The following is a 25,804-nucleotide window of genomic DNA, read 5'->3' on the forward strand; positions in this document are numbered from 1 at the left end:
CTGGCCCTTCGGGTGTCCCTGGACTTTGTGAAGCAGCAGACTGCAGGATCTATGCTCCTAACTCTCTGTCAGAACAGGGATTAGTAAAGGGGCCATCTGTTTAATTATAAAATAATAATGATGCCAGGATAGATGTGGAAAAATATCCTGATGGCACTCATTTCCTGTTGGAATAACACCACTACCTGATTCTTCATTGGTGGCCTAGTAATGTTATACTGGGCTAATGGGACACTGATTTTAGGCATTAAACCCCAAATGTTGTGATTTCTTTATTACATTCCCCAGTTATATTTATGCAAACCTGTGCAACTGGTGTATTGTGGAAGTACCCTTTCATCCTCAAATCATTGGTGCATGAACATTAAACAGCAGATAAGTAAACATCACAATGAGTCCAGCTAAAAGAATAAATTTTTAGCCATCAAGTACTACCCCATTTTAATGGTTCTGGTTAAAGTTCTTGAGTGTTTGATTATCCATTGAGAAACAAAGCTGCTTGACTTTTACTTAAAATGTATTCTGGGTCTCTTATAAGCCAAGTGAATGTTGAATCTTGCAGATAAACAAGAAAGGACAAATTCTGCTCTCAGTTATAATGGGCTAAACCCAGAGCAACTTCAGCCAAGTAAATCGTTTTTCTGGATCTACCCGAGACAGATGAGCTGAATTTATCTATCAGATTGAAAAAGTCTGTATGTCAGGATGCGTTTTTAAAAGAAATCTCTACATAGGCAGCCACAGTCTATTAATTCAGCCTGTTTTATACTGAACTGTACACTGGCTATTTTATAGTATTCCTGCACCTCATTTTGTAATTCACAAAGCTGGCTGACTAATCAGACCTTGGCATGTTTATATTATCAAACAGAAGACGACAGACAAAATCCTTGTTTGAACTTGGCTGTTGTTGTGGAAACAACACAGTGCTCTATGGACATAGAGCCAAAAGCTGTAATCCTTTCTCAAGCCATTGCCTTCAATAGGTGTCTTGTCTGATTAAGGCTGGCAGGATTCATGCCACTGTTTGTATCTCTAGACGACTAGTTCAGTAAAGAAAGGTTTCAGCAGTTATTCCCAATTCCCCTATTAGCAGAAGCCTGTTCTCTATGGCAGTGGTTCTCAACCAGGAGTCTGGGGCTGTCTGTCGGGGCCGTGAGCAGGTTTCAAGGGGTCCACCAAAATAAATCAGAGAGCAGGGCTGGTGTTAGACTTGCTGAAGCCCAAGGCAGAAAGCCAAAGCCAAAGCTCCGCTGCCAGGGCTGAAAGCCGAAGCCTGAGCAACCTATTGTTGTGGGTCCCTGGGCAATCACCCGCCTTGCTACCCCCTAATGCCAGCTCTGGCTTTTAATTTACTGGATATGCAGAAAACCAGGTGTTGTGGCACAGGTGGGCCATGGAATTTGTATAGCCTGTTGGGGGGGGAATGACATCAGAAAGAAAAAAGGTGGAAGTGGCTACCTTTAGTGCTCATAACTAAAGACACAATTCTGCTTTCACTGAGGCGATGGCAAAACTCCCGTTGGTTTCAGTGGTGCAGAACCGAACCTTAAAGGCCAGATTCAAAGCCCATTAAAGTCTATGGAAAGTCTCCCACTTGATTTCAGTGATCTTTGTATCAAGCCCTATGTGTATTCAACAGCTGACCTACCACTCTTCACCATTTTGTGGGTTTGGCTTTTCACTGGGAAAGGCTGTGGCACCCCATTCAAAGCTTTCTATGTTTTTATTTATCAGCTACTGCTGTTAACAGTTCAGAAGCTGCTTGTGGGGTTCCCAGCCTGTGTTCTGTCCCATGCTGTGTACTGTAACCTGTCTTGGGCTTGTCTGTAAGGTGCCTAGCACACATCCAACGGAACTCACATTGATAGAGATACTTGTCAGGACTGAGGGGGAGAGGAGGGTGTTAACAGTGGGGCAGGGTTTCATGTTTGAAGTTTTATATTTTCTGCACAACTGTTGGTTATTTGCAATTCACTCATACTTCCCTGGATCTTGTAGCCTCCTGTCAGCTCGACTAAAATGACAGGCTGAAATGCTACATTTGGACTATGTCACATTGAGCTACTACTTTGAGCATTTTGGTTTCTGCATGTTTTGCTGCTGCCACCAGCAAATCTTTGTCTGACAAAAAAAATTAAGGGCTAAATGTGACCAAGGCTACAAGACATCAGAGGGGACTAATAACCCCACCATATACCTAGACTTGTGCAACCTGGATACCGGGTTTGGATGTGCAGGAGTGAGTGGGACTATTTCCTATTTACTCCCTCCCCAGAGCACGGAGTGGGAAGGAGCAGAAACTGGCCCCATCCTGCCTTACTCACTGGCCAAAGTAACTGAGCCAGTGTGGGAGGTAGTAACCTCCTGGTGGTGTAGGCCACCCCCATTTCCTGCCCACCCTAAGAAGCAAGCAGGGGAGGAGTTATAACTGACAGGTACCACAGTGTCTCCTAGAGATATTCCTGGGTTGGCGCAGCCCTTGTCAGGGATGTGCCTAAAGTCTCAATCTAGCTCTGAAGGTTTACTCTGGATTCCTAATGGTAACAGTGTCTGTGGACCAAGAATCAGTTTGATGGGTTCCTTTCTATAAATAAATTTCCCTTCACATTCTTCTTTCCAGAAGGGAATCAAATAATACATATGCAGATTTGTTTTTCAAATTACAAATCTTTTCTTGCTTAAAAAATAATGGATTTATCTCTCACCCCTCCCTCCACTAAATCCAACCAAGACCACTTTTTCCTGGTTCTCTCTCTCGTGGGGGGTGGTGGTGGTGAATAAGTGGTGATTAAAATAAAAGCACACAAAAATTAATGCATTGAGGGCTTAGCCTATGCATCCACACTAAAATGTTGCTTCATAGTTAAAGTGTTTTTAAATACTCAAAGTTCTAGTTGGGGGTGTGGTTGCACTGAGGTACAGGGTAAAGGGAGTGTGTATATACAGAACCAGGCCAAATCTGAAGTTATGCCTTGATTCTGCCAGTCCTTGAGACTGTAGAAAGGGGTGCAGGGCTGCTGTGATCTCAGGCAACTGTGAGAAGAGATTATTGCAGAAATTTTCAAAAGGTGGTCTCTCTCTAGGTAGTGAGAAGGCTTCCCACTACCGTGGTACCTGATGCAAATAGTCTGTTGCATGCTCCAGCTGCAACTTAGAGCATGTTTGTGTGCTCAAGAGATTTTCAGAAGTTTAATTGCACCCAATGTGCCCTGGGCCTGAGCTCTCCCCCTCCCTTCTCTGTCTTTCCACTCTAGTCTGTTCCCCTCCTCTCCGTGCCCATGACACTAAGCATGACAGAGGGATCCATCTCTCGCCCCTGATTGTGAGGGTCACGCCTATTCTGAGTTCAGCAAGGGAGCTCCTGAAGAGCACTGCCACCAGCGAGATGTGTTAGTCCATTCATTCTCTCAGTTGTCCTACCCATGCTCCACCTGAGGGCTGGATTTTAATACCCAACAGCCTCCACAGAGCAGAATCGTTTTGACAAAAGCAAAACAAAATCTCCGCTTGTATATACTCCTCCAACGCTTCAAAACCAGAGCCATGTCTCACATGGCACAGCTCAGTACAACTTTAGCTGCCAGGCAATATCAAAGGAACATTCACAGCTTGGCTAGAGTCTTTAGCTATCCAGGTAAAATGTGCAGAACGCCATTCTAATGCCTGGTGTACAGGATTGCCCATCAAAGCCAGGTTCCATTTGACAGCATTATTATAAAACTCTACTGATCTGCAGGGAGTATAAGAGGGGCTCTAACCAGCCGCAGGGGAAAAGGAGCTTTAAGCAGCCCCACAGACGCTTGCCTGACAAAGAGAACCCACAATGCCTAGAACTGCTCCTGCAAAAGTGTACTTACAGTACAGGGGCAATTCTGCCTCAGCAAGTGCACATACAGCTCCCCTTGATTCCAGTAGGCATTGCTCACACACACCCCATGGCAAAATTTCACTGTGTTTACTGAATTCAGGAACCCCTCTCCTGTAGCCAAAAAGATTGAAATCCACTTAAAACAGGGGATTCTGAACCATTTCTCATGTCTCAGTAAATGTTACAAAGCTGCATCTCTCTAGTGGATGGCAAATGTCAGTAGAAGCTATTTTGACATTGGATCATCCCTTCAGCTTAGGGCACAGCTGATGAGTTTCATTTATAGAGTCCAAGTTACAAAACTCTGGTCTCTCCCAGGGGATTCTTCTGTGCAGGGTTCACCTTCTCAGCTACTTGAACCTTTCACCACTGGTGCCTGGGGTCAGGATGGAACCACTCAATTTATCTTCCTAGGTCTCGAGTTGAACAGAGCATGATAATTTGGATTGTGCGCGCCTGGTGATTTTATATGTGGATTTTTATCTCCCGATAACATATGAACTTTTGAAAAGGTTACAGGCTAAACTCCAGCTGGGGCCAAAGATACGAAAGTCCATTTGTGATGCATGGCTAGAAAGGGTTAAACATCCTGCGAAATAAATAACCCTCAAAAGACATGTGGGGAGATAATGTTTGTGTTTTTGTGTATTTACATATGTATGAGTAGGGACAACGATGTAATCAACAGTCCCTGTCTATGCTGTATTCTGATAGTTCAGAGATCAAAAAGACATCCTATCATTTAAATGAATTAAATACCGAGATATCCTGTGTTTACATCTCTCTTTGAAATGTACTGTGAATGGTGGAGGAAAAAGCAAATAGCTATACGAATTCACATAAGGCTAAGTACCCTGATGGATCTCTTTCAAAGTCATGCTAATCACTTTTATCAAAAGATCCCCTTGTGCTGGGTCATCATCCTGTGTTTGGCTAAACTGGTCTTTGGTGTGCTGGCTGAAGGCTACCCTCACGCAGGGGAGAATCTGATCCAGAGTGTTCTGCTTGTAGTTGCAAACAGGTGTTGGATCACTAGTGGGAGAAAAAAAATTCTTCTGTCCTTAACTGCAATCAGATGTGAAAAGTGGCCTTCTGCTTATGGGGCCATAGTTCACGTTGTCTCTATTTTCTTTTGGAAAATGCAGGCTTAGTTTTCTATGCTCATGAAGATAATAGGACTGACATAAACAAGTTCCTGAGACTCAGAGTTAACGTCATGAGTTTGTACAGTAACTGTGGCACTGGAAACATTTGTTCATTTTTGGCAAAGAAAGGCTCTTTCTATTTCCCTTCCTTCCAAGGCTGTGTTCATGTCTAAATTTTAAAATAAACCACAAATACTTTAAAAGTTTAAAAGTTTATTGCCAGAATGCAGCAGTCAGCCTTTTTTGATGTTACATGGAAAATGAACAAGCAAAATGAGTAAAAAATATAGAGTATGGTGAAAGAAAAGTACATGCTAATAATATCCCCCAATAATGAAGTTATAATTGAACAGTCAACCAAGTACATTATCTGTGGAAGAGGATACAGCTTCTCATGTTACAGTACAGTATCCAGATTGATAAGGAAATGCGTTTTCCATCCACAATGTAACTACTTTTCTTAAAATAAAATAAAAAATAAAATAAAATAAAAGTAGCTAGGCTGGGGAAAAAAGGAAACTATTACAATATTTGCAGATCTTGGTTATCAGCTTACAATTTTGAGGGTATGGAAATGGGAGAAGCAAACAATAGCCCATGCAAAATATACAGGAAGAGATTAATCAAAAATCCAAACATTAAAAAAATATGAAACTCATAACTGTTGCATTTTGCTGTCCTGCAATCTTCTCTTCAAAAGTCTACACCCAAAACATTTTACAGATTTTTTAAGAGTAGAGAAGTTAATCACACCCAGAAAAGACTTTATGATTTATTTTGGGCATGACTTTATTTTCCAGCAAGGTCACTGCACCCAAGCAAATAATAATATGACCACCAGTTTGTTTTGTTTTTAAGTGAAAGTAATACAGATTCATCTAAATGAAATTAAAATTCAGATACACTTGTTAACTGACTACTAACGCCCAATAGAGCTGCTGCTGAAGGTTGAATAGGAATAAGAATATGAAGCATTTGCTGATGCATCTAAACTTCCTCTCCTGGATCCACTTTGTGAGCCTGAGCGGGAGCCTGAGCGGGAGCCTGAGCGGGAGCCAGGGGCAGAGGAGACATTATAGGGACTAGAGATGCCTTTGGACGAAACAGAAGCAGCTTCCAACAGTCTCAGCCCAGTGACGTCCTCCACCATTGATCGACTCATTGCATCTTTGTAGGATATTTTCAGCTTGGTCTTGGGACAGGTCAGAATTTTGGTATAGCTGTTAGTGTCTTGCAATCTCTGAGCATTCCGCCCATCAATCAATCCTTTCCTAATGGCTTCCTCCGTACTTATTCTTCCACGCACTTCTGGATCGACGAGGCCTCCAGTGAGGTACTGGAATTCAAGAAAACGCTGACCAGCCTCATAAGGCAGCCACTTTTCCTTCACGGCCTCTGCTGCTGACATTCTACTGCCACCCTTTAAGCCTTCAAACCCTAAGAAGGCCTTCTGAGCTGGCTTGAGCCGTGTGGCCATATCGTGATCAATGATGCCTTGAGCAACTGCATCCTGAAGTGAAAGCCTTTGGCCTGTGGTAGGGCACATTATGCCTCCTGTGCAAGCCTGAGCTTCGAGCAACCGCTGTCCTGTAATGCTGTCAACAATGCCCCGTTGTATAGCTTCTGAAATGGAGATTCTTTCTAAGTTTTCAGTATCAAATATGGCTGCAATGGGGCTGCATTCCTCCAGGGGTGCTGAAAAAGAACCACTCTTTCTCACTGAAGAACTCCTGACACTCAGCACTGTGGGAGATTTAGTTACTGACTCATGCTTAAATACTTCATCGCCACCATTCTTGTAGGAAATCATGTCTGCAAACTGCGTAAGGCTCAAGTTTCCAGAACGGTACTGGTCAAAAAATTTCCTTTCAACAAGACCCGTATCAATAGCCTCCTGAATGTCATACTGATTGCCTGTTTTCCTGTCCACAAGGACCACTCTTGTGCTTCCATCTGACCCTGTAATAGTTATTTCTTCCCACTCACACTCCTGTTCAGAAAGTTCCAGGTAGGTGTCATAATCTATGAGGCCTTTATTGTATGCCTCCTGCACGGACATTTCCCGGTCTGTTTCTGGATCTACGATGACAACCCTGCGTTTCCTAAGTGTGTTCTTCTGTGAAGTCTGCACCACCTTTTTCTTGTCTCTCAGGGGGAGAAGACAGAGCCCTGTTGCATCATCCTTTATGCACCTTTCTTTCAGCTGCAGGTAGGTCAGATTTTCTTCGGTGTTAGGATCGAAAAAACCCTTCGTATCATCACTCGGGTCTGAAAGAATTAAGCTGAGCTCTTCATTGAAGTAACCACGTGTATATGCCACGTCAACTGGCAAACGGTGGCTTTTTTGGGGGTCAATGATTCCCCCAGTGGCAATCTGAGCCTCTAGCAAACGAATGCCATGGCCTCTCTCAATGAGCTCCTTATTCATTGCCTGGAACAAGGAGATGATATTTCCTGTTTCGGGGTCTTTGTACCCTGTGACCGCTCTTTCAGCGGAGAGAAGTTTGTCTTTAAATTCAATTCCAACAAGGCCTCTTTTGTAAGCTTCCTCAACCGGTAGCCTTGCATTGCTGACAGGATCCACTATGAAACCAGTGGCTGCTTGGGCTTCTAGAAGTTCAAGGGCTGTACCCGGTCTAACCAGGCCTATTTTCATGGCCTGGTAAATGCCAAGCTTCTCTTTAGTGGCCTCATTGTAGATCCCTGCTATGCAACTAGAGCCCTGGAGGAAATCCTTAATTCTGTCACTGACTTCTTCCACACTAATTGTGCCTGCTTCGAGATCACAGGCTGTTGATTCCTGAATAATTCCAGAGCTGACCAGTTCACTTATGGGGACGGGCTGCCTAATCCCTTGAAATGACATGCTTCTCTTATGCACGGGAAGGAGAAGTAAACCAGTGTGAGGTTCAATCCTGCATTTTTCCCTCAGCTGGATGTAACTGACCGCCTTCTTGGTTGCAGGGTCAATAAAATTCTTTGAAGCACTTTGAGGGTTATTCAGGACTCTGTACAGGTCTTTGTCAATCAACCCACGAGACAAAGCAACATCTTTTGGCAAGAAAACACTGTTGACAGGGTCAACAATGCCTCCTGCAGACATCTGGGCTTCGAGCAGGCGAATACCAGTTTCCCTGTCAATCAGATTTTTCTTGATGGCATCAGACACTGGCACTGTTTTTCCTGAGAATGGATCTTTAAATCCCGTAACAGCCTTCTCTGCTGTATAGATTTGTTCTCGGTCATCAAAATCAATCAGGTCTCTCGCAATCGCACTGTCCACAGTCAACAACTCATTTCTGTGCAGGTCAATCACGCCTCCTGTAGCTGCCTGGGCTTCTAAAAGCAGGACTGTGTTTTCTGGGGTAAGAAGCTGCTTCCGTTTGGCCTCCAACAAAGTGTACTTCTCCTTTGGAGTAAGAGATGCTCCAGCAATAGCCCCTGCCCCTCTAAGATAAGGTTCAATGTCAGCAGCAACTTCTTCCACTGACCTTTGCCCCTTCAGGAGCTTATCTAGGGTGCTTTTGTCTATCAACTGACATTCATAGAGCTGAATTGCTGTAATTTTCTTACGCAGCCCATTAAACAGCAATTTGGAAGGATCAATGGCAAAGTCCTCTTCCGTCTGAGTACATCTGTGGGACCCACATGGGCGATACTTAAATTTCTCAATCTCCCTTTGCATTCTGAGGCGCTCAGCATCCATCTCCGATTGGCTTTTGCAGCTGATCTCTTCCAATCTGCACTTGTATCGGTCTTCAATCCTCTTGATCTCCATTTGTAACCTTTCAATCTCAATCCTCAGGGCATTCTTCTCCCTCTCGCTCTTTTCCCTCTCAGATTCAAACTTTCTAATGGTCTCTTCATTTCGGGAATACTGGCTCTTCCACTGATTTAAGTCATTCAGGATTTGTTGTTTCTCACTTTCCAGCCGTTGTTTCAAACGAGACTCTGATTCCAGTGTAACCTTTGCACGGTTCAGCTCTTCTTCTAATCTCTGCAGTCTTGCCCTGTCTTGTTCTAAGGTACTTATTTTTATCAGCAGGGTCTCCCTTTCTTGCATAATGTGAGTATACTGACTTTGGGATTCTTGAATCCTGTTGGATGCCTAAAATTTAAAAAGCAAAAAATTGAGAGAGAAAAATGTTATAATTCCCACTTACAATGTTCTTTATCCTCTTCCATAATTTAATCTATCATATATTGGCACTGGAAAACCTTCGGAATATCCCTATGCTGTATCCAAGACTATGAATATGTTTTAATATACATGGATACCTTCTCTGAAAACATTCCTGTTACCACCTAGCACATAGTGCCTCATACCTACTTTTCGCTTATAGACTGTACTGCATCCCCTCTTAACCGTCTTGTTTTTATTTCTGTCTGTGGGTTAGGGAAGCCTTGGTTTTATGGTGATCAGTTACCTTCTGACTACATTTTTACGACTACTCATACTATATATGTACAGTGTACACAGACACATCAAGGGCCTGATTCTCAGCTGGTGAAAATGGGCATAGCTCCATTTACTTATGCCTCCTCTTCTTGTCCATATTTTTTATTTTCTTCAGTTCCAAATATTTTTACTTGAATTTCTTTAAATTTTAATGCATTTAATGCCACTTAACATATGCGTACACACATGCACAGATATATAGAATGCATACCCTATATGCATCAACTGTATTAAATTAAATAAACTATGTATGTAATAAATATGTGTGTGTGTGTGTGTGTGTGTGTGTTTCTGTCTAGAGAGAGACATAGACAGATCGATAGATACAGAGACTCTATTAAAAAAAAGAGAGAAACAATATTATGAGTTTAAGAGAAAAACAAAGGGAAAGAACGATGCTGAGAACAGAATCAAAAGACAAATACCGAGGATGGTAATAGTAAAAGATTACAGAAAGTAAGCATAGGGAAAATCATGGAAGTAATAGAAAAATATTTTGAAGTAAGCACAGAAATAAAACTGCAAAGTGGCAGAGTTATGAAGGATGTTTTTATTTTGACAGATAGCATAGCATAACTATGTATTTCATAGTTACATATGCATGCATAAATATATCATGTAATATAGTGGTGTATACATAATATATTTATTTACACAGATATTCAACCATATACATAAAAAACACACAGATTGTAAGGAAGAATTACTTTCTGGAAAACAAAGCAAAACAGATGTGGATTTGTTCTGTTATATATATATATATATATATATATATATGTATATGTATATATAGTAATGTAACATATGTAGATTCAAACCTGCTCAGTAGATAGGGTTTCATAAATGCTCACTTGTACACATAATAAATATAAACTGCTCTTTGGCAAGTGACAAAGCAAACGAATGAAGGATAAAATCAGATCTTTTAAAATTTTCTCTGTAATCAAATATCATTGATATTTGGGGGAATATGGGCTCAGAATAAAATTTTCAGAAGAGCCTAAGTGGCTTAGTACCAAGTCCCATTGAAAGGCAATGACACTTAAGCTTCTAAGTCACATAAGCACTTTTGAAGATTTTACCCTTAATCCTTAGCTGCAGCCAAAGATATACTCAACCCACTTGAGAAGAGGGGGAAAAGTCTCTTAAGCCACTTTTGCAGCTCCTCAATTCTGGGGCTAGCAGCTGGTTCAGCACCTGCTGCAATTTACAACAGTCTCCAGACTGCTTTCACTTGTGCTGGATGAAACAGTCCCCAAGGAGTAAACAGCCTACGGGGCAGAGTTGAAACACAGTGGCAATCCAGGTACTCCCTCTTCCCCTGTGGCTGTAAAATGGGGGGATTAGTACGGAGCTAGAGTTTCCCTCACCCTGGGGGAAATCCTCAGCTGGACGGGTAAGACTGCTTTATAGCCCATTGACACTGCTTCAGGGGTGCAGAGGAGCTAGAAAAGGGGCCAGGATCTGACCATTTTAAAAATCAAATGTAAAAGGGAAATTAATCTCCATTATAATTAAATGGCAAAGAGTAAATTAAATGGATTCAAAAAGCCATTGGAGTCAATTAGAACATTGGAGAAACAGTAAAGTCGTGATCAAATATTTGTGAATACCTCTAGAGCCTGCTTTTGGAATTTTTCAATTTCCTGTCTCAAATTTTCCCTTTCTCTGTGTAAATCAGTAATCAGCCCCTGAAGTTCCAGGGTTTGCTTGCTGCTTGTTTGGAGCTGATTCTTTAGTTCAGCAATAGTAGCATTTTTTTCACCATCAGCTTCACTTTTGTCCCTTCTTACATCGTCATATTCCAATCTTAAATTGCGCAACTCTTCCTCTAACATCAAGTGCTCCTTGGTAAGATTCTCAGTGAGAGACTGAAGTCTTTCAATTTCTATTTTGCACTCATTCAGGCTCCTGCTTTTGTCCTCAGTAGCTTTCTGTAAGTGCTCATTTCGGAGGTGAGCCTGTTTTAAGTGTTCCTGCTCTTGAACCAACTGGTGGCTTAAAGTTTCAAGCTCAGATGTGTATTTTCTTATCTCCTCCATGAATCTCTGTTTTTCTCTTACTTGACCATCTAGTAACTCTCTCTGGTGCTTAAGGTCATCCTCACTCCTTTTCTTTACAATGGACACTTCCTCTATCTGCTGAGTGAGATTGGTGATTTTAACTGACTGCTCTCTGAAAGATCTCCTCATACTTTCTAATTCCTCTTCTACATTCTTCCTCTTGGAAGACTCCTCCATTGCATTTTTATTCAGCCTACAAAGTTCCTCTTCCAGTTTATGTTTCTGGAGCTGCAAGTCTTTTACAGTGCTTTGGAACTTTGCACTTTCTTGATCCTTCCCTTTTTTCTCGTGTGAAATTCTTTCATATTCAATTTTCAGTCGTGTCAGTTCCTGTTCCTGGATCCTCAGTTTGTTGATCGTCTCTGTCGCACTGATGTTAGTTTTCTGCAGATCAAACTGAACTCTTTGTAATTGTTTATTTTCCTCCTCTAAGTCTTTCCTTTTACTTGTTTCCACTTCAAACGACTTTCTCAGTCTTTCAATCTCTTTGTTTCTCTCCTGAATGGTCTTTGCAGCATCATCAAGTGACTGCTTGTATCGCATGCTTTCTTCAGAGTGCATCTGAATGACCTGTTTTAGCTCAACCTCCACTTGATGTTTCTTCTGGGAGATCTCTGAGCTAGTTGCTTTCTGCTGTTGAGCACTTTCCTCTATTTTTCTAAGGTTCTCTGTTGTCTGACTTATTGTGTTTTTCAGTCTCCTAATTTCCTCACACAAATTCCTATTTTCTCGCATGGCATTGTCAAGCTGTGTTCGGTAACTATTTGTGTCCTCTTCTTTTTGCACAGTAATCTGGTGAATTGTAGTCTTGGTGATATTAATTTCGGTCTCGTACTTGTTTTTTAAACTAATAATTTCCTCATCAAAATTGTTCCTTACCTTAGCCAGTTCATTTTCAAGTTGCCATTGGCTTTTAGCCTCTTCCTGAAGCTGAATCTTTAATCTTTCTAGCTCCTTAGTTTTTTCCTGAATGGTTAATGCAGCCTCCTCAAGAGCCTGCTTGTACCTTGAGTTGTCTTCATTACGCAGCTGAATTATCTGCTTCAGCTCCAGCTCCAGCTGTTGCTTCTGCTGTGACACTTCAGAACCACAGGCCTTCTGCTGAAGAGCGTTTTCTTCTGCCCTCCTTCGTTGCTCTGTTGTTTGCAAAATGGTATCATTGAGTCTCACAATCTCATCTTTAAGGTCTCGGTTCTCCCTTGCCAGTCTATCCAACTGGTTTCTGAGACTTTTTGTATCATCTTCTTTTTGGGAAGCTAGCTGATGGATTGTGGTTGTCTTAATATTAATTTCAGTCTCATACTTGTTCTTTAAATTACTCATCTCCTCGTTAAACTGGTTCCTTACCTTAGCCAGCTCATTTTCATATTCCCTCTTCCGTACGCCTTCATCCTGGAGAATAACCCTTAACTTTTCTATCTCGTACTCCTTCTCCTTGATGAACTTCTCAGACTCTAACTTTTGCCAGCTCAGGCTATCTTTCTCATTTTGTCTTGTTTTCTGCAGTTGGTCATAGTCATTTCTCTGCTGCTCGTATCTATCCTCCATCTGCTTCCTTTTCCTTTTCTCATCTTCAATCTCATAAGTCAGTCTTGTTATCCTGTCATTGAGATCCTTTATCTGACCATAGCATTTGTCCAGATTTTGCTTAGCAGAACTGCCATCCATCTCAGCTTGTCTCTTCAACTCCTCCAGACTCATGAGCTTTGCTTTGAGCTGGGAACAGTCCACCTGGAACTTCTGCAGATTCTGTTCCAGAAATTTATACTTGTTGCTATTATCGGAATTTGCATCTCTGGCAAGCCTGAGCTCTTCTTCTAACATTTCAATTTTAGTGGTTTTCATCTGTGGGATCAAAATTGAAAAAATGGGCTGTGATAACTAGTTTGAACCCATCCCATGAATTACACCTTAAAAAACCAACAACTGTAAGGGACATGCCCAACAATTCACAAGACTTTTATTTAATCACATCAGGACAGATTCAGATACCCATCTTCACACCGAGTAGTACCTTACTTCAAGTAGTACCTTGAAAGACTTCAATCAATAGGATGATTTCCAGAATAAGATTCTACCTGATGTGAGTATGGGTGGCAAAATTTGGCTTTCTGTTTTGGCAACATCAAAGCTCCCAATGCTACATGCTGTTGGGAATGAATGAAATATCTTAGCTTCAAACACATTTAAAATTCCCCTCTACCCGGAATTTACTAGCTATTGACATTGTTCATACCTAAGGCTACAATTCTTTCATGGAGATCACGGAATCCGTCACTTCCAGCGACCTCCATGAATTCAGCCCGCGGCGACCAGGAGCTGCAGGGTCCCCTCTGCCACCTGGCAGAGATACCCCAGAGCTGCCAGGGGCAGTGGGGGTACCCCAGAGCTTCCTGCTGCAGGCGTCAGCGGGGGGACCCTGGAGCTCCGAGCCCGCACAGGGAATGGGAGCCCCTGGAGCTCCGAGCAGGCCCCTACAGCTGTCTAGCCACTGGGGGTGATGTGGGAACCCCACACCTGATTTTGCCACGGATATTTTCAGTAAAAAAAAAAAAAGTCACTAACAGATCACGGGCTTCCATGAATTTTTCTTTATTGCCCATAACCCGTCTGACTTTTACTAAAAATATCCATGACAAAATCTTAGCCTGATTCATACCCCCCTCTCCCGGAGGTGCACAGTGCCCCAAAAGAGGGGTAGGGTGGAGGTAGGATCCCAGCTGTCTGCACGGCCTGTAGAACAGGATTAGTATAGCAGAGTGAGTGGATTATATGCCGTTAAAGAAGCGTAGAAGTGGGCACATTCCCCGTGCTCCAGGGAGCTCCTTCAGAGATGGTGTACCCAAAAAGCACACGTGCCCTTAAATAAGCTCATTTTAATGGGCTCACTATATTTGCAACCAATCACTTTCCTACATATATCCTACATTCCTCACACGTGACCTCTGAATTGGGCCTGATTCTGGTCTCACCATGATGCATCACATCAGCAGTAACGCCACTAAAAATCAGTGGAATCACAACACTGCAAAAAGGACATAAAATCAGACTCAGGCCCACAGAATGGGTGTGAGGTTTGCAGAAGTAGTCAGGGTTGACCTAATAGGCCAATGCTGGGTACTTTTGATATTACCACCTCACGTGTAAGTCTAATATACACCAGTTTCTACATCACCTCAAAATTGGCCCTGCAAGTCACTACCCCAAGTTGAAAACGGGGAGAATGGAATTTATTTACCTACTTCAGAAGTGTGTTGTGAGGATTAATTAGCTTGCTGTTGATATAATCCAGGGTGCTTTTTCCTTTTCAATACTTTGTTTTGCATTTCACTAAGGGAAAAAGCTTTTGACCAGTGATACCTTGCTGTCGGATACTGTGGTGACAATGTAAAAGTACCAGAAATAAAACAAACAGGTTACCTTCAAATCCTCCATGCTCTTTAATATTTCACTTAAGAATTTATAATAATCCCCTGATCTTGTAAGAAGCTCTATGTACCGCGACTGAATTTCTGAAGCCTGGAAAATAAAAATAAAACTATGGTCAGTCTATATTAGAAAGCTGTATGAGACCAGAGAGGAGCTCATGATTTTTTTTAAATGGTTTGAATATATTACAAGAAACATCGATTTAGAGAGTGTGGAGATAATTCTCTGCCTTCAAATTCCTCCCAATTACCCTAGGAGACTTTGGGAAGTGAAAATGCCCCTTTCTGAGAAGGCTATGCCTCTTTTTTCCAAGATCCATTTGCCCCACTGCAGATGTGGTGTGAAATCCTGGGTTCAGTTCCCCACATCACCATTTATTTCCTGTGTGACTGCGGCAAGTCACTTCAGGTAAAAAAGTGTCAAAAGCACCTAAGTGACTAATGAACCTAAGTTCCATTTTGAAAAGTGACTTAGGCACTTTTGAAAATTTTACCCTTAACCTCTGTGTGCCCCACCTGTAAAATGGAGAGGATATCCCTATCCTGCCCTAAGACCTGATTAGGGAGATTTAATGAAACAATACTTCTATATTTCAGCCACTGATCTCAGCTCTGCTCCTAGGATAAGAGAGGAAGGTTTCACACTTCTAATTTTATTTTAAAAAGCATGGATTCAAAAATGCTTTGTGACCACATTATCTATTCAGTGGTGACGTGCTGAAGTTAAACATTACAAATAGAACATCTTGGCGGCTTCTAACTTTTTTTGATGTATAATGGAATGTAACATTTCTTACAGTGAAGCAGTAATGATGTCAAAGAACTTGTCTCTCTCATTTTCTGCACCCAAAAGGGGGATTTGGACACAGTGAAACCGGTGCAGTTCCACGGCACAGGGGGTTCTCTACACAAGGATGTGAAAGGAGATTTGGGGATTCCAGAAGGAAGAATTGGGATGTTGGCTCCATGACAACGTGGATCCATCAGCTACACAGACATGTGTGTGAGCAGCTCTGTTGCTGCTCCACAGGGGGATCCATCCACTCAACCCCCTGGAACGTTCCGGCACAAAGTTTGGCAAGTCAGGCATGGCATGATGGAAAGGATTTCCCTTCAGAGTCTAGACTGGCTTAACAAAAATGCTTATAGACCCTAAACAACAGTAGTGCTAGCGATTAGGATTCAGCAGCGTATCTAGCAGGATAGGTTCAGCCGAAACAGCTCACGTGAATAAACAGAGTTTACAAGGATCTTGGGGGAAAAGGCAATGTACCTCTTGAAGAATCAACCCTGCAGGTGACTGAACTATAGTCTTCTTGATAGGTATGTTGAGCAACGTTTCCAGTCCTGAACTGTAGGAAGCAGCCAGTAATTCATAATCCTGTAAGGATGGGAACAGAATACAATGCATCTTTAATGAATGCTGAGAAACCTCTCCTGGTCCAGATTTTCAGAACTGTACACAAAGTATTTATTGCTGTAAAAGGCCACATGCTCTCCTCTGTTTATGGAGTATGGGGGAATCTGATCAGCCTGAATGCTGCAGAGGAGACTCAGATGAGCGTGTGCGCGTACTGCGCGGAGGGGAAAGGTGTTTGTCGCTCTGTGACTGAGGTGGCATGGTTAGTTAGGTGACGTGGAAGGACTCCTGGGCGTAATTGTTCTGTCACCTTGTCCCCTAGAACAGCAGTTCTCAACCAGGGGTCCAAGGCCCCCAGTGGGGCCGTGAGCAGATTTCAGGGGGTCCTCGAAGCAGGGCCAGCATTAGACTCACTGTGGTCCAGGACAGAAAGCTGAAGCCCCGCTGCTCCAAGCTCTGCCACCTGGGGCTGAAGCTGAAGCCTGAGCAACTTAGCTTCACTGGGCCCTGTGTGGCGTTGGGCCACAGGCGTCTGCCCTGCTTGCTACCCCCTAATGCTGGCCCTGGCTTTCGCATGCAGAAAAACAGTTGTGGCACAGCTGGGCTGTGGAGTTTGCATAGCCTGCTGGGGGGACCGCAGAAAGAAAAAGGTTGAGAACATTAGAACACTGCCTTAGAACATTAACAGAACAACCTCCTGTGTCTTTCTTACAGCACAGAAAGGATGTGAACACTTGCCAGATGCAACAGAGCTACTACTGCACAGCAGGAGATGGGGCTGGGAGAAACATGGAGACAAGGGCAAGCCACATAGAAAGATCACCAAAGATCACCAGAATTGTCCCCTGTGGACCTTTCTTGACCTCTGTGGCTATTCTATACTCCTCCTCCCTGATCTGCACTGCCATTGGCCCTGCCTCCCAAAGCAACCCAGGAGCCCCAGATTTCTCATCCAATCCCACCCTTTTAATGTGTGACGTGGAAAGTCTGTATATATAGTGCCTTTGATCCTCCTTCAGAAATCCAGCAGACATCAGTGGGAGCTGCATGCCGGGGTGAAAGGAAGGGATGGCCCTAAATATACAAACTGCTTTCAGGAAGCTCTGCTCCCCCAAGTGCTTTACACGAGCAATTTCTTCACATACAGTCCAGTATAAAAGGAGCGAGTGTGGGAGTTTTGCCTGAGTAAGAGTTAAGTGAAAACTGCAGAAGGGGGTCCACATAGTGAAAAGCCATTCCTTGTTGAAGTGCTGGAGTAAGTGTACCTTAATTGCAGCTGCACACAGATCCGCTTGCTTGAGAACCTCCTCCACTTTGTCTCGTTTTCCTGTTATTTCACTATGCAAGTTCTGTCCAGGAAACAATAAAATAGATTTTAAAAAACTTACTGCACTTCCACTTGCCAAGAGTCTCCCTTGTTGAAGAGAGCAGCAGGTGCCTGTCACTTTCTTGAAAGGGTGACTGCAATATAATATGTTGGAAACATAAACGGCTTAAGCCTAAAATCTTCACTCTGATACTCAGGCCTTCCACGGACTAACTCCCATTGCCTAAGGACTTAGTAACAACTGAGTAAGGACCTCAGGATTTGGGAAGTGCCTGACTTTAGTTTATACCCATTAAAAACCCTCTTTTTACTTGATTTTCCAGCTGTACTTATCACGTAACTTCCATCAATTCGACTCCCTTGGACTACATTCAAAGGTGATGTGTAAGGAAGTGTCAGAAGGTGGGTGGGAGTCTAAGAGGGTCTGTGCTCAATCCTTGGCTGTGTGCTGCACAATCGTAGGGATGGCAATACTGCCTTGCGGCCTCCATTTATACAGAACTGAGGGCAAGTCAACACTACAGCGCTACGTCAGCGCAGCTGCACTGCTGTAAAGCATCTGGTGAAGACACACTATGCTGACAGGAGGACACTCTCCCGTCAGCATAATTACAGACACTCCCCGGTCTACGCAAGACCCAACTTATGCAAATCCGCACTCACAGAAAAAGTTCCGTAAACTAGAAATAGGGGGGTATTTTCGGTGTGGTTGGGTGGTTTTTTTTGTTTTGTTTTTTTGCATAATGGTCGTGTATACGTTTCCGCAAAATTCGAGTTATGCAAGGCGTTCCGGAACGGAACGATTGCGTACGTCGGGGAGCATCTGTACTCCACTTCGGTGGGAAGCGGAAGCTATGTCAGCAGGAGAGCATCTCCCACCAACATAGCGCCAGTGTGGACAGTGCAAAACTTGTGTCACTTAGGGGGAGGGGCTTTTTCATACCCCTGAGCGATGTACATTAGATCAACTTAGGCTGTAGCATAGACCTGCCCTGAGGCACAGATAGATTGGCAGTCAAACTGTGAAACCCTACACACAACGGTGAGCAGCTACTCACAAGTAGTACTGTGGATTTCAATGGGACTACTTGTGACAGTAAGTGCTCACCAGTATGAGGAAGAGCTTCAGAGTCTGGCTGTAGGTGACTTGATTAAAGTCACATAGAAAATCAGTGGCAGAGACAGGAATTGAACCTAGCCTTTCTGAGTCCCAGTTGAATGCTTTAAGGACAAAACCATTCCTGACCCTGAATTCTATGAGGCACACTGGGCTCCAGGCTTCCCCCCACCCCCGAAAATAGGCTGGAAATTTTGAGAGAGCAAAATTAGACTCTACTTGAGCAGGGATGAGTTGGCACAGAAATACCTGGTATTTCTAAACACTCAACTCACCAGCGAGGACTCAGGTTGTGGCAATCACTGTATTTTAAGAGCTGGAGGACAGTACTTCCAGAATGGATTTCATGACCAATCTATATGTTCTAATGTCCTTTCTGATGGTCAGTTATCTACCTTATTTATAGGATGACAGTTACCATAGAAGTAACAACCCTAACAATGTCATACTTATGAATAATGCCAAGAAAATACACAGGTCAGTCTGATTCCCATGTTAGGACCTAAGAGTTATAGTGGTAGGATGGCCCTTGCAATAATCGCACATGGAAGACAACAGAGTGGGAGGCCAAAGACTCGGTACATGGACTGGATATCAGTAGACCATAGAGAGACCAACTTGCATGACAGCCGTGTGTACAATCGCGAGTTTTGAAAGAAAGCTTTTGAAGTCACCGTCCCAAAGAGGGAAGTGGCAAGAGTTTGTTTTCCATATTTAGGTATAACACCATTTCAGAATAGTAATAAGTCACTTATGGGGAGCGTTTCAGGATGGTTGCTGCATTTCTCAAGTGGCTAAGTTTAATCAACTTTTCAACTAACGCCATACATACCCTGAGGCACCCCTTTGCCTGCAGCTTGTTTTTGTTTTTTTGCTGGTGCAAATATTTTCTAACTCAAAACAGGCTATTACTATGAAGACAACACTGCTGCACAATTATACATTTTAAAAATCTGGTTCACTGAAAACACTGCAGTAAGGTGCCACGTACCTTCTGCTCATGTGAATATCTCATGATGGCGTTGCAATCTCCTAATTTCACAGATTCAATAGCATCTTGCCTGCGCTTCGCATCACAGATCCATTTGTTCAGAGCCTGGTATAAATCACGGTAAGTTTTCAGCTGTTTGACCTGTCTTTCTAGATCCCATGATCTAGAAAAAACAAAGAAAAACCATCAATGTGAAAAGTACAGTCTCATTTTTTGCAAATTTTCAAATGTTTAAAACAATCCCATCTCTGTGTGCTCATTATTACAAGAGGTAAAACAGCAGCAGCTGCAGAAAGAAGATTTAAGGTCAAAATATTCAAATTTGTATGCTGAAATTCACATCTAAACCCATATTTAGGTACCTAAATAACTGCTCTTATTTTCAGATGTCACTGCAAATTGTGAGTTCTCAGCACCTCTAAAAATCAGACCACTTATTTAGTTGCTCCATATGGATTTTGCTGCCTAACTGTTGTGCGAGGATACCATATAAGTGCCTGATCTAATTCCCACTAAAGTCACTGGAGAGACTCCTATTAATTTTTTTTTTGGGGGGGGGGGGGGGGGCGCCACAGGGTGGCAGGGGGAGGAAGCAAGGGTTTGATCAGACCTTAAGTATGACAAGAATCAGGACCACTGATGCAGTTACCTAGATTTACATCAGCATAAGCTTGTTTACTGTAATCGAGAGCAGAATTTGGCCTGAAGTCATCGGTGCTGGAACTAGGAGTGCTGGAAGTGCTACCGCACCCCCTGGCTTGAAGTAGTAACAACCCCCACCCAAATACACGGTTTCCACCTTCAGTACCCCCACTGTAAAAATTGTTCCAGCACCACTGCCTGAAGTAACAACTTCAGGATTTGACTCTAATATATTAAAAGTGAAATATTATTTAAAAAAATGTAATTTCCTTTTTACTCCTTATGCTGTTCAATTTTTTTTTTCCAATTTATTCAACCTAAACAATGAATACAGATTAATCAGTTTCATTTTTTCTAGTCAGTGTCATTTTCTGGCTCTCACACACTAGCACAGTGTTGCAGTATTCAAGTGGCAAAACACTATATGGGAATGTTTTAAATCCAAACAGTCAACTATTTTCAGTGACATTAAAAAAAAAATTCTAAAAACATTTATTTCCTTATTAGGTTATATAAAGTCTTTCCCTTCCCGCAACGAAACTCGACATTTTGGGCCTGTCCTACCCAGCAGTGTCCTTTAAAGTGTGCTTAGCCTATTATTTTGACAATTCTCCCATTGCCAAAAAACCAAGCTCTACGCAGAGACCACCAAAATTCCCAGAATGCTGGTTACATCAGCTCAGTGTTTTCCTTCTAACTACAACATGATGATTATCACAGTATCAAGGACGGGGGGGTGGGCGGGGGAGAGAAGAAGAAGGAAAGAGAACCATTAGGAAATATAGACAAACCTGTGGTCTATCTGTTTCTCCACCCTGTGCCAACGGTCTGTTAGCTGGTTGACTTTGTCAGTGTACTTTGTCAGGTCCAAATCATAGAGGACATAAGCCTGGCTAGACTGCGAGTGGATTTGCATTGTTTTCTGCAGCTCAGATTCCAGGGCGTTCAGCAATGACTTTTTTTGGTTTAGGTCTATTTTCATTTTCTGGATGTGAGAGAAAACAATGAAACATTTAGTTCCCCACCAGGTCTTGACCTTCTATAGTATGTATACTGCATTATAAGGGTTGGTTTTGGCATTTCGGCCCTGATTCAGCAAAGCACTGAACCATATGGATGTCAACAGGACTTCAGAATGTGCTTAAAAATAAGCATGTTCACAAGTACTTTCTTGAATTGAGCTCTCATTGTCTGTGACTACCATCTCGGCTCCTTTAAATGGTAAAGGGTGGATTTTAAATGTGAAGGGTCTGGCCTGCTCTTCCAATTGTTCTACAGCTGAAAGTCTCATTTAATTTCAGAGGACCTATCTGTACATGGAACCTCTGCAGGATCAGGTCACAATACCGTCAAATTTTCTCTTTTTTTTTTAAATACAGTTAGATAAAAAGTAACAACCTCTTTGCGGATCTTTAAAACAATGACCAGACTTTTTTCTTTAATTAGTTTTATAGTAGACTTTTAAAAAAACCACTACAGAAGATCATGCATTAAAAATAAAAATCTAATAACAATAAATTTGAGGTGTCACCAAACTGCATACTGTTGCACTCCCCCAATCCTAGGGTTGCTCTATTCAATGGTGGTCTCTGGGTGAAAGTGCAAGTAGCCTTGGGGCTGCTCTAAATTACAACGGCTGCAAATGGCTGAAACTACAGCTGTGGATCGGTGTGGTGTAAGGGTACCCCAACTATGCCCCCTTTGCTCTGACCACAGCCTCTTTTTCCCACTACACCAGCAGTGGGACGGAAGAGCAGCATAGGAATGTATACTCTACTAGAAGATGACCTTACTGCGGGGTGATCATCCCAATGCCAGGTAAATTGGCTCTATAGCCAGATTCTACCCACAGTGAAGCGCAAAGCAGTTGCTCCACTTATGGACCTGGTCCACTGCGAGTAACTTAAACCTACAAAAGATATCAAATCCAAATAAATTCATAATAAAGGCTGCCGCTCCGTCCCTAGTTTTCACAATCATGTCTCAGAAGCGTAGCTCATCCGCTATGGACAAACATGCACTCTTCAGACATCTTCAGTTAGAAGACTGATTAAGAAGAGGTATTTGGGGAGTAAATCTAGGAGACCCTAACCCTGTTACTCAGTGAACCATCGGAGTCCCCTCTCACCCCACGCCCCCACAGGGTTTATTCCTGAAAGTCACCAGGAATCTAAAATAGAATTTCAGTGTGTGAAAAACATCCCTAACAGATACACCAGGATCCATACATATTCATAATCTCTAGCTGTAAAAGCATTTAATCAAACTATTTTCTGTCAAAGCCAACGATACCTATTCATTTAGGATCCAACCCTACAGCTGAGGGGTTGCATGTGCCTAACTCTCAGTGGAAAAACTGAGGTAAGCGCCGTCGCAGGACCAGGTCACAGGCTAACACAACACTATGATTTAACTGGTCACATCTGAGATGTCAGGAAAGCTAAAATATCACCCTGTGAAGCTTTCTAAACACCACAGGACCAGAACCTCAGCTGGCATAAATCAGCATAGTTCCAATGAAAGTCAACAGAGCTATGCCGATTTACACCAGCCGAGGATCTCTCCTCTCCAGCGTCTTTGGAATTTCAGGAAATACAGCACTTCAGCAGGCATTTAACCTCTCACCTTCAGACAGGCTCGGTAAGCCTCCACTTTGTCAAGGTCCAAAGAAACCGTTTCCTCCTCGGTAAGTCTGACTTCAAAAACTTTGATCACATCTTCCGCTTGTAGAAGAACCTGGAGCAGTGATCTCAGTGCATTCAAACTGCAATAAATAAACGTGACCCAAAATAAATCCATTATAACTTACGCAGGAAAATTATGCTGTTTGGTTTTACAGGAGCAGAGTTTAAGGCCAGAAGGAACCACCAGATCATCTAGTCTGATCTACTGGATATCACAGGCCACCAGCATCACCAGCATCCATGCACTAAACCCAGTATAATTTCGCTATATCTTATTAGTCAAAAGGGGGAGCCTGTGACATAAAATAAAACCCTGCTACACCAGACTCTTTCAGAAACAGAGATGGAAGTCCACATAGGCGTATGGGCCAACCCACGTAGGCCACTATGCAGGATCAAGACCTAGAATATTAATTCTAGGAAGTGCTTTGTTACATATTCATATGAAAGGCCCTACATAAAACAACTTTTTTACTGATAAACAAAAGCAGATTTCTGGACTAAGGGAATCTATGGGATTTATGGGACTTGCTAAGAGAAAGGAAAATGTTTAAAGTTCATGATTTGCTGTTATAAAACTTATTTTCTCACCTGTCTAAGTAGCCAGCAGAGACACCATTAATATTTTCCAGTTTCTGAAACAAGTTAGTTATCTCCAACTGCAAATAGACATACTTTTCAGAGCCTCTGAAGTTGGGCAGCAAGTCCTTATGCTTGTTGAGGGTGTCGGCCATTGTTTGTGAATCATTCTGTATACCCTGATGAAAGAGACCGAAATGTCTGTTTTATGCAGATACATTTCTCGTGGCTAGATGAACACTCTGCATTGTATATGCCACTAATCTTCCCTCCAAAATATTTCACTTGATCGAATGGATCTGAGTGAGGACTAAAGTAGTGTCCTCAACCTGCATTAATAATATTCACCTATTACCTCTAGGCAGGGCTCTATTCACTTTTATGCACAAGCACAAAGATTGCAGAACCACTGGCCACTCCTCCCCCAAGCCCCTCCTGCTCTACGCTGGGCTACATGAAGTTCATCTCTACAGGGACCAACAACAGTGCCTGCTTCGGCGCTGCCCAACCCTTACAGCAGCACGGCCATGGTCCTGCTTCTCTGGAGGCCTCTGCAGCCTCCATGCCCCTGGGGGATTTCACCCTTGAAAAATGGGTCCGTTCAGAAAAAGAAAACCAGCTTCTTTTCTTATCGCTTTCTGAGCCACTGCGGGATCTTGCATGAAGGGGACTCTGAAGTACAGTCTAATACAATTAACTGAAGCGGGTCATATTTTTAATCATTACACAAAGGGCCCAATTCAGGCTATGAACAGGCACACGACCAAAAAGTCATGGTCAGGAGCGGAACTGCCAGGGGTCACTTTTCTGATTCATTCTCCCCTTCGGAGTTTGTAGCCCAGAGGTCTGCTGCAGGCAAAGCAATGGAAGGAGAATTCAGGGACAGAGCCTATAAACATGGAGCATGCAGTCTGCATTTCACACAGATTACAGCTGCCTATGGCCGGGATTATCTGTGCAGGAAGATGTTAACATTGCTTTTGCATGTGTGCAAAACGTGAACTCCTGCTACGGTCCAGGGGGGCCTGCATCTAGTGCAACAGAGTTTGCTTCTCAGATTGTCATCTCTTTCTGTTTAATCCCGCAAGAGAAGAATGAAAATCCAATCCAGAGAACTACAGTTAGTTCCCACTCGAAAAATGTCTTCTCTCAATTACGCTCACAAACACTCAGAGAAAAGAACAGGATTTAGCTATTTCCTAGCTGATCTGGAATGCAATACAGCAGAGTCTACTGGAAATGTTCACACTGGGACTGAAAGGCTCAGGGAAAAAACATCTACACTTACCTCTAACTCATTTATTTTGACTGAAAAATTGTGGGAAGCCCCCTGATCCACTCTGAGCGGGGTTCGTTGCACCATACGCATCTCGCAGATTTCTATTTGCCGACGAAGTTTCTGGAGTTCAGTCAGCAGCCAGGCCTCCTGCTTCTCAAGTTCCCGGTTTCTTTCATTAATTAGAACTTGTTTTGGTGCATCCACCTGAGTGACTTCAGTTATCACTGTAGAACATATTGGGAGATAACCATTGGCATAGGAAACCTGTCAAAGAGCTAACATGCAAAGTCAAGGCAATGACAATGTCACCTAACAGTTCATTTGGCTTGTGGAATTAAGATCCCAATCCTTCATCTATTCTTATGCAGCCATAATAAGAACAAACCAAAAAATCAGGGGCCACAAAGAAAAGGCTATATTAAAAAAAAAAAAATGCAAGAACGAGGTTTTACTTTCTGGTCACTGTAAATCTGCAATATGGGCTAACTTCTGCTCTCCTTTGTGCTGGTGCAAACCCACAGCATCTCCATGGACTTTGCCAGGACACGTTCAGATTCACACCAGTGTAACTGAGAACACAATTTGTTCCTCTGTGCAAACTATTGCACATGCAGTTTTGTTTTCTTGGGGTAAGCAATAGAGGTTCTTAGGCACGCATCTTAAGGGGATTTTCTTAAATTACTCCTGTGCCTATAGGGCCCCAATCCAGTGCCCAGTGAAGTCAACAGGAGTCTTTTTATTGGTTTTAAATGACATTGGATCAGGTCTAGCCAAAGAGGGAGCTTAAACATAATAAATATTTTCATGGAGAAAAAAAAAAAATTTTAATCACTAAAAAAACAATTGACAAAGACAAAAA

At 42.7% G+C, this 25,804-nt stretch overlaps 1 protein-coding gene across 4 annotated transcripts in view; it reads right to left on the reverse strand.

Annotated features, from left to right (window-relative positions):
• Window positions 1–5,864: 5,864 nt before the first annotated feature.
• Window positions 5,865–25,804, reverse strand: part of DSP (desmoplakin) — a 48,696-nt gene continuing 28,756 nt past the window's right edge. The window contains exons 15-24 of one of the 4 annotated variants that reach the window (XM_077809129.1): window positions 24,955–25,157; window positions 23,679–23,845; window positions 23,029–23,167; window positions 21,195–21,388; window positions 19,762–19,924; window positions 17,592–17,675; window positions 16,240–16,347; window positions 14,959–15,057; window positions 11,089–13,383; window positions 5,865–9,124 (exon numbers count right to left, since the gene is read on the reverse strand). In XM_077809129.1, coding sequence (XP_077665255.1) covers window positions 5,936–9,124; window positions 11,089–13,383; window positions 14,959–15,057; window positions 16,240–16,347; window positions 17,592–17,675; window positions 19,762–19,924; window positions 21,195–21,388; window positions 23,029–23,167; window positions 23,679–23,845; window positions 24,955–25,157 — 6,641 coding nt within the window. In that variant the 3' untranslated portion in view covers window positions 5,865–5,935. Of the gene's footprint in view, window positions 9,125–11,088; window positions 13,384–14,958; window positions 15,058–16,239; window positions 16,348–17,591; window positions 17,676–19,761; window positions 19,925–21,194; window positions 21,389–23,028; window positions 23,168–23,678; window positions 23,846–24,954; window positions 25,170–25,804 lie in introns of all 4 variants that reach the window. The other 3 variants (XM_077809131.1, XM_077809130.1, XM_077809127.1) reach the window with 3 other exon arrangements.

The sequence above is a fragment of the Eretmochelys imbricata genome, chromosome 2, assembly GCF_965152235.1.
Source record: "Eretmochelys imbricata isolate rEreImb1 chromosome 2, rEreImb1.hap1, whole genome shotgun sequence".
Classification (NCBI taxonomy): domain Eukaryota; kingdom Metazoa; phylum Chordata; order Testudines; family Cheloniidae; genus Eretmochelys; species Eretmochelys imbricata.